The 15,718-nt window shown below is 42.9% G+C and overlaps 2 protein-coding genes across 3 annotated transcripts; both read left to right on the top strand.

The window, feature by feature from the left end:
- Window positions 1-385: 385 nt before the first annotated feature.
- hoxa2b (homeobox A2b) lies at window positions 386-2,046 on the top strand. 2 transcript variants are annotated; one of them, XM_085365775.1, is made up of 2 exons: window positions 386-786; window positions 1,278-2,046. In XM_085365775.1, exons 1-2 carry the CDS (start codon window positions 387-389, stop codon window positions 1,946-1,948), a joined length of 1,071 nt encoding a protein of 356 aa, XP_085221901.1. In that variant the 5' UTR covers window position 386; the 3' UTR covers window positions 1,949-2,046. The 2 variants fall into 2 exon arrangements, with proteins under 2 accessions (XP_085221901.1, XP_085221900.1); XM_085365774.1 differs by having other exon boundaries at window positions 1,260-2,046.
- Window positions 2,047-5,167: 3,121 nt separating this feature from the next.
- skap2 (src kinase associated phosphoprotein 2) lies at window positions 5,168-12,868 on the top strand. The gene is made up of 12 exons (XM_085365772.1): window positions 5,168-5,236; window positions 5,592-5,697; window positions 5,811-5,836; window positions 6,104-6,205; window positions 7,001-7,081; window positions 7,484-7,567; window positions 7,683-7,807; window positions 8,153-8,216; window positions 8,341-8,445; window positions 8,565-8,645; window positions 9,537-9,649; window positions 12,730-12,868. Exons 1-12 carry the CDS (start codon window positions 5,197-5,199, stop codon window positions 12,820-12,822), a joined length of 1,020 nt encoding a protein of 339 aa, XP_085221898.1. The 5' UTR covers window positions 5,168-5,196; the 3' UTR covers window positions 12,823-12,868.
- The last annotated feature ends 2,850 nt before the right edge of the window (window positions 12,869-15,718 follow it).

Here is a 15,718-nt window from a genome sequence, read left to right as displayed (position 1 = left end):
GAGTGGGGGGGCGGTTAGGCAGTGGTGGACAAACTGAGAAGAGGAGGGAAAAAATGTGTAAATAAAGCAACCCCTACCCCCGGAATGAGGCGTTACCTCTCAGACTTTCTCGATCAATCATAGGGGACAGTGGCTTCTTTTGATAAAAAACCCAAATTGTCATTGGGCAGATGCAATCATGTGACAAGCAGCACGGTCTAATTCCGACCATGTCCTCCTGAAAGCAATAGTTTATGGCAGAGGTCTCCCTATGACTATAACCAGTTAAGTAGTTTATCAAAAAGAAACCTCGCAAACATATATTTATATAGAGAGAGATATATTTTATCTTTATAATTCTTCCCTCCTCTGAATACCCGCGAGCTTTCCGAGACAAGCAGGAGGAGATGAATTACGAATTTGGGCGAGAAAGTGGTTTTATCAACAGCCAGCCGTCGCTCGCTGAGTGCCTGACATCTTTCACTAACCCTGTCGGTGATGCATTTCAAAGTTCATCAATCAAGAGCTCAGCGCTTTCACAGTCGACACTGATTCCTCCTCCTTTTGAGCAGACCATCCCCGGCCTGAACCCGAGCGTCCACCCACGCCACAGCCGCTCCAAGCAGGCTCAGAAGGGCTTCAGCCCGCTACAGGCTGTGTCCCTACCCCCGGAGTACCCGTGGATGAAGGAGAAAAAAAGCATCAAGAGGAACCAGGCTGCTTCTGCTTCTTCATCTTCTTCTGCTCCTGCTGCTGCTCCTGCTGCGACGACGGATGACTCCTCGCCACTCTACTTCTCCCCCCAAGGCAAGACATGATGATTAATAACCTCCATGTAAAAAAGGCTCCTTATTGTCTGAGGATTCTCCCTCTGCAAGTAGCTCCATCCTGGGGCCTTGTGCAGCGTGGGCGTCCCTTCTGAGCCAGTCTAGGATTTTGATTTAAGTATTCTTAATCTCATCAAGTAACGCACTGACTTGTGATGCAGTGTAAGAGTGCTAATGTTTGACAGTAATGGAGAGTGGTAGATTATTCTTACACGGGCCAGCAGCTGGCATGTTCATTAATCTTCACCCTCCGTCCTGTCTTGTCCACGCAGACCCATCATATTCTGCCTGGGGCCCATAAATCTTCCCAGTCCTGGTGTTTGCTTGCCACAAGTTTCACCCCATAGCGCTTTTTCTCCCCTCCAAACACACCCCTGTTACGAATGTTTTAAATTATTATATTTGCAGTGGATTTTCTATTAATAATTTATTTAAATTGTTTATTTATTTTAGGTTCACCTGATACACCAGAGAGTGGTGCTGGCGATGGAGGGCCATCAAGGAGGCTGAGGACTGCGTACACCAACACCCAACTTCTGGAGCTGGAGAAGGAGTTTCATTTTAACAAATACCTGTGCAGACCGAGGCGAGTGGAAATAGCTGCTTTGCTGGATTTAACGGAGAAGCAGGTGAAAGTGTGGTTTCAGAACAGGCGGATGAAGCACAAGAGGCAGACTCACAGCAAGGAAAACAGGGACAGCGAGGGGAAATACGCCTGCCTGGACGACGGGCCGGAGGACGAGTTGGAGCAGGCTACAGAGGGCAGCGCCGCCGGGACGCTCTTTGAGAGGGAGAGGTATTTCCACCAGAATACGTTGACTTCACAAGACTGTCAGAACGCACACAATGGAGAGAGCCAAAGCCCAACTGTTACCCCTCTGACCAGCAATGAGAAAAATCTGAAACATTTTCCAAACCCGTCAGCCATTGTGCCCATCTGCGTGTCCACAATAGGCCCGAACAATGACGATTCCCCGGACCTGGACGCCTCATTTCGGGATTTCCAAGTTTTCTCATCCTCGCCCTCTTTCTCACCGAGTTTGTCAGAATCAGCTCAAAGTCCCCTGCCTTTACCCTGCGAGACTTTCGACCTCTTCTCAGAAACACTCACAACAATCGACCTGCAAAACCTGAGTTATTGAAATGTTTCGACTTTGGTATTTGTAACTCAGACGGTTGTGCTCTATAGTTTAGGGCGTCAGGGTGGAAATTTTTAATAGATGAGGTAAGTTAAAGCGAAATAAGCAAAGCTTTTTTTCTTTTTTTTTTTGTTGCCTGTATGGACTGTTAAAGTAGGCTGGTAGAAGACACAGTGCACATTTATTTTTATATGGATTTGGACTATAATTGAGCACAATATTTTTATTGAAATAAAATTTTACATTGATTGAACTCAGATGCGTTTTGGGTTTTTTTCTCACTATATGCCCACAATAAGCAACTCTAGAGAGCTTATTGATTTTACCTCAATAAATGAAAATTATTAAGAGCATCAGCCATAAAATGAAATGAATTCTCAAAAATGAGAAAAAACAATATAAGCTGTTAATATAAAAGGATTATTTTACCATTAAATTAATTAGCCTGTGAATGCACTGAACACATATAAACTAAAATTAAAATAGAAGCTGTATAAATGTGTAATTTTTGTTGCTGTATTACATTTTTATGTTCATAGATTGTGCTGAGAGAATTTCTCCAGCGTGGCCGTGGGTCTGGTAGCATATAGTCCACAAAAAGACACACACAAAAAGGAGCACTGCGAGAGATTCATTGCCTCTCCATACTTAAACGCAGAAAAAGAAAATTTGCTGTGTGAATTGCCTGCTAGGAGTCCCAGGCCAAAAGCTATGACTTTTCCTGGCTTTCTAATTACGTTTTATTGCCTATAAAACTCACAGGACTGAGGGTGCTTGTTTATAGCCCGAGCCGCAATGTAATACAATCTCTTTGAATTAAGACGTGCGCCTTGCCCCATTGTGGTTTTCAAAACTTTTTATGATGTAAAATTAAGTAGGACTCATTCAAAGCAGCAGACGTAAGGCATTTTTTCCAAATTGATATATAAATTTATGTAACTGAGCCTATAAATTAATTGGATGATGTAACTATAAAACGGATTCGACTGCGAACAATGGTCACATATCAGTCAAACGGCTGAAGGTATTTATGTATATGAACCGTTTATTATTATTTTTTTAGTAAATCATCATGAAATTGAGGTAAATTTATGTTGGTCTGGATCAAAGGCAGTTCGACCCCGTTTAATGCTAAAGGAATTTCTCACACCGACCAGTTGATCCTCTGCTCGACTTAAAGACGCTTTTTCCACAAGGGCCCCCCCTCCATCCAACTCCCATTTTTCATATACATTATTTACTGTTTAGAATTAAAAAAAAAATGTTTGGTGAAAAACCAAAGTCATTCTTCGGTGCTATATAAAATTAACCACCACAGTGATTAATAATTCTGAAAACAGTCCCCAGGCGGCAGATATTCATTTATATGCTCAGTGTACTTGCACACACACACACACACACACACACACACACACACACACACACACACACACACACACACACACACACACACACACACACACACACACACACACACACACACTCTCTCACTCTGCGTTTTCGACCGCACGCTAAGCGCCTCATAGCATTAATAAAAACGAATGTGAGGTGAGGCGGTGAACTGCTCGTCCTCCTGAAAATGGTTCAAAGTGATGCTGATTCTGCATGTTTTGAGAACAAGGACAAAATCGTGAAAGCCTAATATTAAGCCCAGTAGGCCCAGAAGCAGTCGGACGTGGACTCATAACTGTAGATCCAGTGTTAACCAAGCAACACCTCCTTTTCTAAAAGCACAACAATGGTCCACATGATCATCTCCCACCTTTAATTTTACACTCACCAAATAAAGTATCTTATTATACAAAAACGATAAACTAAACTATGAATTAATCCGTGTTTTGCATGTTAAACAGTTAGAGTGCAGTGTGCACTCGGTGGATTGCGACCCCTGTAATGAGTGTGATAAAAGGGGAAGGAACCAAAGGCGTTGGGCTGTTTTTGAGACTACAGGCAAGTAAGATAGAGCTTTATGGAAACTAGATACATGGCTTTGCCTGTAAGAGCCCTCCCCTTGCTCGCACACATGCGCTGGCACACAGAGGCACACAGAGGTCAGAGGTCAAAGCGGCTCTCCTCTAAAGCTGGGAGGAACTACCGGCAGGTCAGGAGGGGGTCAGGTTTTGAATGGCCGCAGAGCATTAGAGGCTCATAAACAACGTGCTGGCTGCTCGGATGAAGAGAAACAGGAAGTGACGTCAGAAAACGTGGAAAAGGTTTAATTTTGCGTTATGATTTGTAACAACTCTAATACTGAGAAATTCAATCGTGATTCTGAACAAAAATCCTTGTTTAATGATCATATTATCTGTTTGCAGAGTCTGACTGGCTGTGGCAGCACAGCTACCTGCAGCCAAGCCAACACCTGAGACTAAAGCTGTGCCACAAACGCCTCGACACTTCTGTCTCCTTCCTCCAAAACAACAGAGTATACAGTTCAAAGGCTCAGTCTTTTAACCCAGATTGGGTGATACCGCCTGTCAAAAAAGACGAATAAATGACTGACATCTTTATAAACAATGTGACAAAACAAAAAGAAAAGGCCATTTTCCGTAAATGCACCAGAGGCGCTGACTTAACTTGATGTAAGAAGTCATTCTTTCCTGGTTCTATCGTTTTCTTTTAAAATAACCTGCATTTGTTGTTTCTTCTTCCTTTTTAAAATGTCAAATATATAGTCAGAGTACAAAGCAGTGCAGCAGAAGTAGCACAGACTCCCGTGAAACATCTGAGGAAGCTGGCACAGAAGCATTCAGCATTATATGATTGACTTTTTAATCTATTAATGATCCCTGTTTTGGATTACAGCCCTGACATATTCATAGACTCAAAGCTTGCATCGCTGTAAAACAAAAGACGCCCCTAATGTGTTCAGCGAGTCAGCCGTAGAGAGCAGACTTAAGTGCCAAAAAATATGATCTGGAATCAATCAACAGTATGATCGCGGCGTTATGCTCGGACTTTATTATTCCGTAAAGACCCGTTGCTCCATTAAAGCATCAATTTCCTGTCTACGGTGGCAGTCAAAAAATAAATAAAGGCCAATAAACGTCAACGTCTGTGAACGCCGAACACCGAGCAGGCGGCTCTGAGTGTTTGTCCTGCAGCGGAACTGTGTGGTCACTGATAAATAATTAGCAGATTAACTTCCGTATATCTTCGAGCCCGAGCTGCTGCTTCCGTGTCGCGCAGGCTAGAGTTTCCCTTCCTCAGGCTGGACGCTCAATCGCTTCAGGCTGGAAACTGCGGTAAGAATGCGTGCGATCCCCGAGGAGTTAACGACGCTCATTTCAGGTAAAACTGTTGATTCATAGTTGCCTTTGGAGTAGAGGAGAGTTTATTTCCGCATTTTATAAAGACTTGTTTTACTTTAAGTCTCGTATATAACAAACTGCTTTTTAAAAAGAGGAAGCATAGTTTCCCCCCTTTTTTCTGCTATATTCACTCAAATCGACGGTTGTGCTTGCATTTCATTAAAAAAAAACCCCAAAAAACAACTCGCTTCATGTCTCAAACCTGAGGCATGAGCTGGACGTCAAAGCTGCAAACTGCTCCTTTGTTTATGTTGTGGATGTCCATCAGTGGTGTGGCCACTTGACTGCTATCAGCCATCAGAACATGTTAATGTTTTACCTCTTGTGCTGTTCAGATCTCGAAAACTACCTCATTGATGGGTTGAAGGCAGAAAATCTAAGCAAGAAGGCGAAAGAGAAGAGGGAAGCCTTCATCAAGAGGATAAAGGAGGTCAAGCAAGGGTATGACTCATGACTGGACCCAGCATACATCAAAATACTCCAGTTTTGATTTGCTTTGCAGGTGCATAAGTTGTTGTGATTAACTTTATTTGCTGTCTTTTTCTCCCAAACAGTTTTCCACAAGAGTTTAAGGACAAAGGTAAGTTGCCTGTCTGCTGAATAATCCTGTAGGTGTGTTTTTAAAACTGGTACCCAATGGGGGTCATGACTGACCACAAGATGTCATGACATTAATGCGAAGGCCCACAAGTCGATTACAAACTTATCCCACAAATTTGAAAAAGCAAGGGCAAAAAGAGTCGCATTTCATAATAAACTGGCCACATAACACCTCTAACACCACACAATGGCAACTTCTGTGTTACACTGTGTGCAGTTACTTCACAGCCCTCTGTGTTTACTGCAGTAGGTGGAAATGACTCTGATGACGAGGAGGAAGTTGACAGCAACAACGACGGGGGGTCGCTGCAGTCAGAGCGCACGGACAAGGATGATGATGGTTTCGAAGGTGAGCCACAAACACTTAGCAGACAAACAGAGTTGACTCGCTAACTGCTCGCAAGCTGCGGATTAGAGCACCGAAAGCTCAGTGTTGGCAGGAAAGTATACAGATCTTTGCTCTGGCTCCTTGGAGAAAGCGACTTTGAGTGGCACAATGAGTGAGACATTCCAACTGTAACTTGGCAACATACTTGGGAAGCAATTTGGGTGCACAACTGCTACTCCTACCACCTCCCTCACCCCTCCCCTTTGATGGCTAAAGCACACTTTATTGCTCTCTCAGCCACAGTCTAGGGGCTTAAAATTACTGCTGTGGCTGCAGGTTATGACACAAAAACATTCCCCGATAAACACTAGCTTTAATCCTGTTTATTCCATTATCCAAACTGTGACAGATTTTTGCATTTGCAGTTTTGTTTTTGCCCCCCCTTTTTTCCCACCACAGAGTATCAGGGAAATCCTTATGAAATGGTGATTGGGGGACTGGGTTTTATGGCCTATAAGCAGCTGCCAGTTTTATGGCTGCTCTTTCACACAATGCAACTTTGACACGGCATTTGAATATTTGAAGTTAGACAGGGCAAGGGAAACCTTCTCCAGTGAGAGTAAAATATTACTCAGAGTGGCTTTGCTATTCAATTTAATATCGGTTAAACAAATGCATGATAGCAAAGTAGCTCATAAACCTTCTGGTCATGTTTAACTTTAAGACCCCCGCCACAAAAAACAACAGTCAGTTATTAAGGATTCAGCAGCAATGATGACGGGTCACATATTTGGATTTCCTTAATTCTTTTTCCAGGTTCCCAGCAGTCCCCACCTGTGGCGGCCCAGGACCTGCCATCTGTCTTTAAAGCAGGATATCTTGAGAAGCGCAGAAAGGGTTGGTGCTCAGATTATAAGATATGTACAAGGCAGCTTTCCCAAGGGGGAAAAACTGTAAAGGAAAAGGAGGCTGCCTGGTTACTGAAATATGCAAGCTCTCAAATATCCTTGGGCCAGTGTTTTTTAAATTGGCTTTTTATCAGATGCGAACAAAAAGAAGCCTTTTTTGTTTTTTAACCTTTACAAAGAATCTTACATAATGCAAAACACCAAAAATCTGCAAAAAGTTAGTTGACTCTACTGTGTTGCACACAATACCCTAAATAAAGACTGTAATCTAATACACATTTTCTTTACAGTTCAGGTATTTCTGTCCCTTCTATATATAAAAATCACAACGCTTACAGCCATCAAAACACACTGGAAAATTCTCTGTGCATGTGGTTCTCTCCCTTCACAGATCACAGCTTTTTTGGTACTGAGTGGCAGAAGAGATGGTGTGCTCTGAGCCATCACACCTTCTACTATTACGGCAGTGAGAAAGGTACTTTCTTCATTTTTAAGTGGGTGAATAATCCCCCCCCCCCCCCTTTTTAACAGTATTGATGCATTTATTGCATCTGCACCAATAATGATGATGCTTTAATTTTCTAAACCAGACAAGCAGCAGAAGGGTGAGTTCAGTATCGATGGGTACGGTGTCAAAATGAACAACACCTTGCGCAAGGACTCGAAGAAAGACTGCTGCTTTGAAATTTTGGCCCCAGACAAGCGCGTCTATCAGGTACGCTCATCTCTCGATGGCTGCTCGAGTTTCTTTCAGTCGTTGCCTTTTTTAAAATGCTGTTAAACTGAAATAACCAAAACCAAATACAAACTTGAGACGTGACATGTTTAAAACTTGGCACAGTGTGTCTATCCATGCACTTCAGTAAATCTTTATTTTAATGCTTTTCCATTTGACACTACTGCCTTTGCAGTAGCTCAACCCAGAGTGTTTCTAACATTCAGACTCTTCCATGTGGAACATTTTACTATGCATAAATGCAATATTATTTGCTTATGTTAATTAATATATGTAGAGCTTATTGCACATTCACATTCATTTCTCTTCCCCCTTTCATGACAGTTTTGTGCGTCATCACCGAAGGAGGCGGAAGAGTGGGTGAAACAGATAGACTTTGTTTTGAAAGGTTTGAACTTTGCCATTCATTAAAAAAAAAACCATTTATTATGCTCTTTAAAGTTAGTAGCACCTACTGGGGAAAGAAAATCTGCATTTATGCAATAAAACTAATTTTGCTCTCCTGTTTGTAGACATGTCGGGCATCATCCCAGAAGACGACGAGGAACAGGAAATGTACGATGACGTAGGGACTATAGCTCAGCCAATCGATGAAGACATCTACGAAGAGCTTCCAGGTCTGACCATGTGTTACATGACAATGATAGCCTCTATCATGTTAGAGAATGGGAACAAAGTGCGTGGATCTTGTTTGATTTGATCTGATTTTATTTTTTATATCGTTTTGTTTCTCCAGAAGAAGAAGTTCCGGCTGTAGCAAAGCCTCGTCCTCCAAAAATTGAGCCGGCAAGCAAACCTGTTCCTCCTCCTGCTGCAGGTACACAAAGCACTGACATTTGTGCTTATCTCAATCCAATGTGGTATATTTAGTGAATTAGAATGTAGGAAGTTTCTAAATAGACAGAAGAAACTTTAAATGTGATCTGCCTTTTTGTGACACGTACACACAGCAAATGAAACCTAACAGCTATGAAGAAGTGACATACGCAGAGGAAGTTTTCGTGAAGGAGTGCAACTGAAAGTTAGCACAATACTGGAAATAACTTCAGCCTAGTTGGCCAAGTTCCTTTTACAATAACTAGCATGTTATAGTTCTGTAAATAGCTGATACCTTTCCTCCAAAAACGATCTGCCTCTGTCTGCTCTGCACATTTGAGCAAACTTCCAGTTACTAACCACCAAGTCTCACCACACGACTCAGAATGGCCAGCTTTATAGACTTTAAAAACAGACTTGCTCAGAAGTGGAAACCCCAGCTGCTAAAACACTAGCTGTGTCTTGGTTTCAAACTACAAACCAGTTGAATCCAGCATACTAATGCACTGCACTACATAGTAGTTAGTTGTCATTGTACATTTTACTACTAAACACCACTATTTTCTTTTTAATTCTGAAAGCAGTGCCCAGCTTTTACATTTCTCTTTGTGCATTACTTCGTGATTAAAAAATAATGCACAAACAATACACCCCAAAATTATTATTATTTTTTTTTAATGAGAATTTATTAGGTAACTGGGACACTGCTGACCTTCTTGATTTGGTTTTTGATCCAACCAAATTCTGCCGTAGGCTCTTGGCTGCCCCCTGTAGGTTCGGTTCAAACTAACAAGTAATTGCTGTGTGAAATCTGTACATCTAGAAGGATTACTCTGGCTAGAAAATAAAGCGCCGATCTGTCATCACCTTGCTTTTTTTTTTTCATTTTCAGTTGATAAGAGCACAGACTATCAGAACTACTACCAAGGCTTGTGGGACTGTTCAGGGGACCACCCAGACGAGCTGTCCTTCAAACGTGGAGATGCCATCTACATCCTGAGTAAGGTATGGTGAGGCTAAACCCTAGATGTCAGAGCTAAACTGTGGCGATTCTTGTCTTGATGCACGATAAAGTTGGTATTACCTTAAATCCAACCACACTGCAAAAGTTTGAGAGGTTTGTAGACCGAGTGGCTGGTTTCAGACCACCTAAAGTGAGTTATTTCTAAGCTCTTAGAGGAACTGACTATTCAGATCCTTTACTGGCAGCATCTGGCCCACCGCCTAGAGGTGGAAGGCTGATGGTAAGAGGCAGACTGGGCTTGGTTCCTTCTCTGGCGCTCTAATGGGGATTAGTTGTGTCACAACGGAAACTGTTTTAGTGCTGTTGGCGGAGGCCGAGCTTAGCTGGCACACGGCGTAATTCCATCACTTCCATCTGGACTGTTTCAGCACGCTGTCGCTACTGCCATGCCAGGCAGTGAGCAGCCTTCAGCCCACACGCACCTCTCAGAAATTTCTCTCACCTCGCCAAATAGGAATGTGTGTTTTCAGGAAAACCAGGCTGGTCAGCCACTCTATTCAGAGCAGGTGAGGACGTGTAATGGACGCACAATTTCCGAGGCTTGTCAGCTAGTCATGAGCCGGAGAACTGAGAGGCAGTTCTTTACCTTTATTATGTAACTAAACAGGAGCCCCTTTGTACTTAACCGGTTCGTATGAACGCTGAATTGGATTTTGTTGTGATACATTTAACAAGATTTGTTTTGGACGCTGGACAGAAAATGAGCAGTGGAATTTTATACTCGTCGAGATGTGTGGTTTGTCTTTAAAATATATATATAAATAATGTGTGAAATGTACTCCATCCAGACGGGCAATATTTCCTGTCTGGTTTGGTTTCTATGGAGCATGGAGTCAATTGAGACATTCTGTTGTCAACGGGCCAGGTTGCTTTTCAAATTCAAGTCTGCCATCTACTGGCTCTTTAAGGCAAAGAAGACTTGGGGAAACTTTGAGAGGCATGTGCTGTACATTAAACAGAGATGCACAAATAAATAAATACAATTGTAATATGCTACATAGTCATATTATTAACTCCATGTATAGCAAGAAGCACTAGAAATTTATTTTTCACCTTTGAAATGTGTAAATAATTTTTAAAGCCCTTCTCAATTTTATATTGAACATGATGTCAATGTAAAATTCAAGACAAATTCACCTTATTATCACGTTTAGGAGACTAGGACCAGAAAATTGCTCTCTCTCTCTCGCTCTCTTTTAAATACACTACAATAAAACTAAATAATGAATTATCAGGACTGTTGGTTTTCTTTTCACCAAATCAATAGATTGTTCCTTCAACACTAATGGAGGGACACAAATGCACAAAGCAGACAGACTGTCCAATCCTCATTGACCAAATGCCTGTTTATGACTTCTCCTTGGTGTGTAGAAAAGGCCCAAGAATCAAGTTGCCCTTTCACTTAGACTGGGAGTGCCATTAGCTAAAACCTTGGTGTTGGGGGTTGTGGCCTGCTGCGAGGGCAATGACCATAAAACCTGTCTGGACTGCAGCAGCCAGCTGCAGCTAAATGGACAGCCGACTCCCCCCCCCCCCCCCCCCCCCATTCCCTCTTCCACTGTTCTCCTTCCTCCAATGTGTCCCTCCCCCATTCTGCAGACCAGAAATAGCTGTAGTGTTACAGCTGGGAGACCCCCCAGTCAGGAGGACCTGGGAGCTGATTATAAGGCCCGACTAAGGGCGATTGTGTTGACCGGATATGCTGCACACCTCGTCGCCCCCAACACACACCCAGCCTCCCATTAGTAACAAACTGACTGAGAGATGCAAGGTCTCTCTGCTTAAAATGCCACAACGCCTGCACAGCGTTTTATCCTATCACTGTTTTACACTTTGTGTTTTAACTAATGCACCGGGACTCTTTCATTTGGTGAAAGTAATCAAATTACAGGACTGTTGTTTTGACTAGCTGAGGGTATTTGTGTTGATGTGTGTTGTTGCAGTGTGTGGTGTCATTAGTCATCCACAGCTCTACATATTTGTTCTCATGTTGCGTCCAGCACTTACTAAAGCATGACTTATTTGTCAGCCGGCCAACGACACAATGAGGTGTTGCTGTTTTCAAAGGCTGGTGGCAGGAAGTCTTAATGTGGACGCACACTCCTTTACACACACCTCATGTCAAGCTGCTATATTATCCTCCAGGGGCTTGTGATGAAATGACATTTTAGGAAAGTGGATTTAACATTTTCTGTTTGTCTGTGGTGGCTATGTAAACATTATTATTATTATTATTATTTTTATTATTATTTAAATTTAGTGTTAATAATTCAGATGTTTCGAATAGCTTTCTACAGCATTATATCGATTTGGCTGATACAGATACTGAAACGGTGTGTCAAGCCTGTCTTTATCTGATGTGATAAATGGCCCGTCACCAGAGACCTGTCAGTGTCAGCCCTCACTATAGTGAGCATAATCCCCCTCTGTCTAATACTACCATATGATCGCTTACATCCATTGCTCTGTCTTGGGAATAAGTGGACACAGATGTGGCCCTTCACTGTCCCCGAGTTCTGGCTTGGATGTGAAACGTTGTCCAGGTTCGTCTTCCTTCAGCCTTGTCAGAACGTGATCTCCGGTCTTGATTCATGCGCAGGGAAGACTTTGATGTAAGGTCAAAGAGAAAGGGGGGGGGGTGAGAGAGAAAGAAGGGGAGAGAGTGAGTTATTGTCGTCTTGTCTCAGATCTCTCCTCGCAGTGTCCTCCTCACATCTCAGCATGCTGACAGCCATTTGGAGCTATTACTTGTCACGCTTTGACAGATTTATGTGCGATGTGCTTTATGCACACTGAGCTTTTTGTGTGGAGTGGAGGGAAACGTGCAGTCTCAAAACTGACACCAGGTAAAGAGGCAGAACGGAAGGCAAGGAGGTGTACAGGTGTTGATGGGAGATAAGTACTGTAGAGTGGACGGAAAACAGCCGAAAGAAAGAAGGCGTCATTTGTTCTTCTGTTTTTATCAATTTTGATTTCAGCAGAATATTATCAGCTAGGATGAAGGAGCACTAACACACTCTTCTTTTTCCTTCCTTGTTTCTGCTTCTCTTTGTGCTTCCAGGAGTATCAGAACTTTGGCTGGTGGGTTGGAGAGAAGAATGGAGTTATAGGTATTGTTCCCAAAGACTATCTGCTGGAGCTGTATGCTATTTAAATGCACCTGGTGTAAACTGCTAACATCTTGTGGCTTTCCAATTGCTCGTTCCAAATGCTCAAAAGTTATAACTGAAAAACTAGTAATTATAAATATGGTAAAATATTGTGGGGGTTTTTTGTATTGAATTTCTTTTTGAAGAACATTCCCTGTGATACGCATTGTAAGAGACTGATATAAGGATTTAACTTTTTTAATTTGACTGATACATGTAGGGTTTTCTGCACTTTGCACTGCTTTCTTTGTTATTTATTCTGTATTGGGGTTTTTTTTTTTTTAAAAAACAGTGTGATCTCACTTGCTGCTTTTGGCAAATTTTGAATTTTGCAACTGGCGAAATAAATAAAAATGTAAACACATGACGTTTGGACCTCCCCTGTGTGTGGGTTTTTTTTCTTTCCCTAAAAGTCCACAAGGTGGCAGTAGAGAGTTTTGGAGTGTCAGTTTATCTTTAACAAAGACACTGATAGAAGAGTCTACACATCTGTATCTTCTTTCTTGTCTTAGAACCCAGTTCTTGACATAAAGTTTAAATAATTAATATTATCAAACAGAAGAAATATTTGGTTCTTGAGGCTTTGTGTCATTTTCTGATGGGGAGAAATATTTATAAAATATTTATACTTTATATGCACTAAGTGCATCTATGAATACTAATCTACCCTGAATAATAAATCACATTATTTGTTTTCTGTAATGCTGTGTGGTTAGGTCAAAGGCGATGTAATGTCCTCTGCCTCTAACGCCTTGCTAGAGTCGACATTCAGACTAAACTCCTCTTCAAAATGACCACGCAGACAAGAGGGTTTGACTTCACTCCCTTTACTTAGGCCAGTTGAAGTAGGGTAAAACTGAGAAACAACATGACATGAAATGCTCTTAGAAACCATAGATGAGGAGAAATACACAATAACAGTACAATGACTTGTTTAGCCGAAAGCGTTAGCTAATTCCCTCTTTACAAACGTTTCTATTAAGCAAACACTGCAATCACATTTCTTCAAGTAGATTGTTCATTAGTAAAGATGGAACAGAATTACATACCGACAATGCCCTTAAAGACCGTCTTAAGGGAGACAAATGCCACTACAGCAGCGGACGGGAGAACGGGAGAAGTCCTTTCCCCAAACAATAACATGCGCTTTCTGATGACATCATAGAACAGAGACTGATTTGAGCACGTTACACCAGGTCATGCCAAAAGGGGGCACTAAAGAGTAACTTTCTCAGGGAAAATCTATTTAAACAGAATACGGTTACATGGTGACAGAACACTCCCCGTCTGAAACTCAGCAGGTTTCACCTATTAATATGACAAGGTGAAACACATTTCAGTCATCTGGAGGAATGAGCAAGATCATCTCATTCACGGGTCGGACGTAAAGCTTTGGTCCCTCTTTCTTAATGACCTTCACTTGCACTTTGCGCACCCTTCCGTCTTTACTGGGATACACATCGACGATGATACCTAAGGGCCAGTCGTTCCTGCTACACTGACTGTCCTTAAGAAGCACCACACTTCCTTGCTTAAGGTTTGGCCGGTCAGAAGTCCACTTTGTTCGACACTGTAGTGTTGACAGATACTGTTTCCGCCACCTGTCCCAAAATGTGTTAGACAAGCTTTGGACCCTGCGCCACTGTTGCTTCAATAGGTCTTTATGTCCAAAATCTCCTTCTGGTACTGGGCATGGACCTACTTTCTGAGTAAGCAATGAAGCCGGTGTAAGAATGAAAGGATCTGTAGGATCATTTGACACGGGCACCAATGGTCGACTGTTCACTATGGCCGAGACCTCAGCCATGAATGTTGTGAGTACCTCATGCGTGAGTTTGGAGGAGCCCATCTGAAGAAGCATCGAGTCCAGGATACGATGTGTGATGCCGATCATCCTTCCCACGCTCCTCCCATATGAGAGGAATGTGGTGTGTTGAAGGTCCACGTACATCCGTGTTCTGACAGAAACCTCTCCATGTGTTTCCCATCAAGATTCGAGGGAATCCCCATATCCTTGCAAGCTCTGGTGAAATTAGTACCCTGGTCGGAGCGTATGCTTTTCAAAGGTCCTCGAATCGCCATAAACCTTCTGAATGAGTTTATGAAACTGGAGGCATCCAATGACTCAATTACCTCAATGTGTATAGCTCTGACACACAGACAGGTAAAGAGGACAGCCCACCTCTTACTTTCGGCGTGGCCTCCTCTCGTGCGACGGGCTGATACAGACCAGGGCCCGAACACATCAATGCCGACGTTGCTAAAGGGTGGTTCCATGCTGAGCCTGTCAGGTGGCAAGTCTGCCATCTTTTGGACTTCACACCTCCCTCTCAGCCTTCGACAAGTGACACACTCGAAAACGAGTCTATTAATGCATCTCCTGCCACCAACGATCCAGTAACCTGCAGCTCGGACAGCCCCTTCAGTGAAAAGACGTCCTTGGTGACGTACCTGCTCATGAAGGTGACGCACTATGAGAGTGGTTACGTGATGCCGTCCAGGCAGGACCAGTGGCCGTTTCTCGTGGAATCCTATTTTTGCCTCAATGAGGCGACCCCCGATCCTTAACAGCCCGTCTGAGTCAATGAAAGGATCCAGGGCAACGAGTGGGCTGCTCTTGGGAATGTTGGCGTTTGATGCAAGACACTCCAGTTCTTTCCTATAGACCTCTTGTTGAACTGCTTTGATAATGACTAGCTTACTCTGTTCAAGAATATCCCTGGTTGGGGGTGTGCTGCACTGGTGCCAACCCTCACATTTCTGAGCGACACACTCCGTTCCTTTTTTGAAGCTCTGAACAATGTGAATAAGGGTACCAAGAGCCCTTATGAGGGAACCCCAGCATGAGAAGCGATTGAACCGCCCAGAGCCGAGATGTTTGAGGACAGTGACCGACAGTGT

Source organism: Diplotaxodon limnothrissa, linkage group LG11 (assembly GCF_057381915.1).
Source record: "Diplotaxodon limnothrissa isolate DT_005_m linkage group LG11, D_limnothrissa_male_GT1.1, whole genome shotgun sequence".
Taxonomy (NCBI): domain Eukaryota; kingdom Metazoa; phylum Chordata; class Actinopteri; order Cichliformes; family Cichlidae; genus Diplotaxodon; species Diplotaxodon limnothrissa.
This window is presented reverse-complemented; position numbering and strand designations above follow the sequence as displayed.

Bases quoted from the DNA above. Each gene is read 5' to 3' on its own strand.
- hoxa2b (XM_085365774.1), top strand. From the start codon at position 387: ATGAATTACGAATTTGGGCGAGAAAGTGGTTTTATCAACAGCCAGCCG. The intron at 787-1,259 runs GCAAGACATGAT...TATTTATTTTAG, and splicing joins ACTCTACTTCTCCCCCCAAG to GTTCACCTGATACACCAGAG.
- skap2 (XM_085365772.1), top strand. From the start codon at position 5,197: ATGCGTGCGATCCCCGAGGAGTTAACGACGCTCATTTCAG. The intron at 5,837-6,103 runs GTAAGTTGCCTG...TGTTTACTGCAG, and splicing joins ACAAGAGTTTAAGGACAAAG to TAGGTGGAAATGACTCTGAT. The intron at 8,217-8,340 runs GTTTGAACTTTG...TCCTGTTTGTAG, and splicing joins GATAGACTTTGTTTTGAAAG to ACATGTCGGGCATCATCCCA.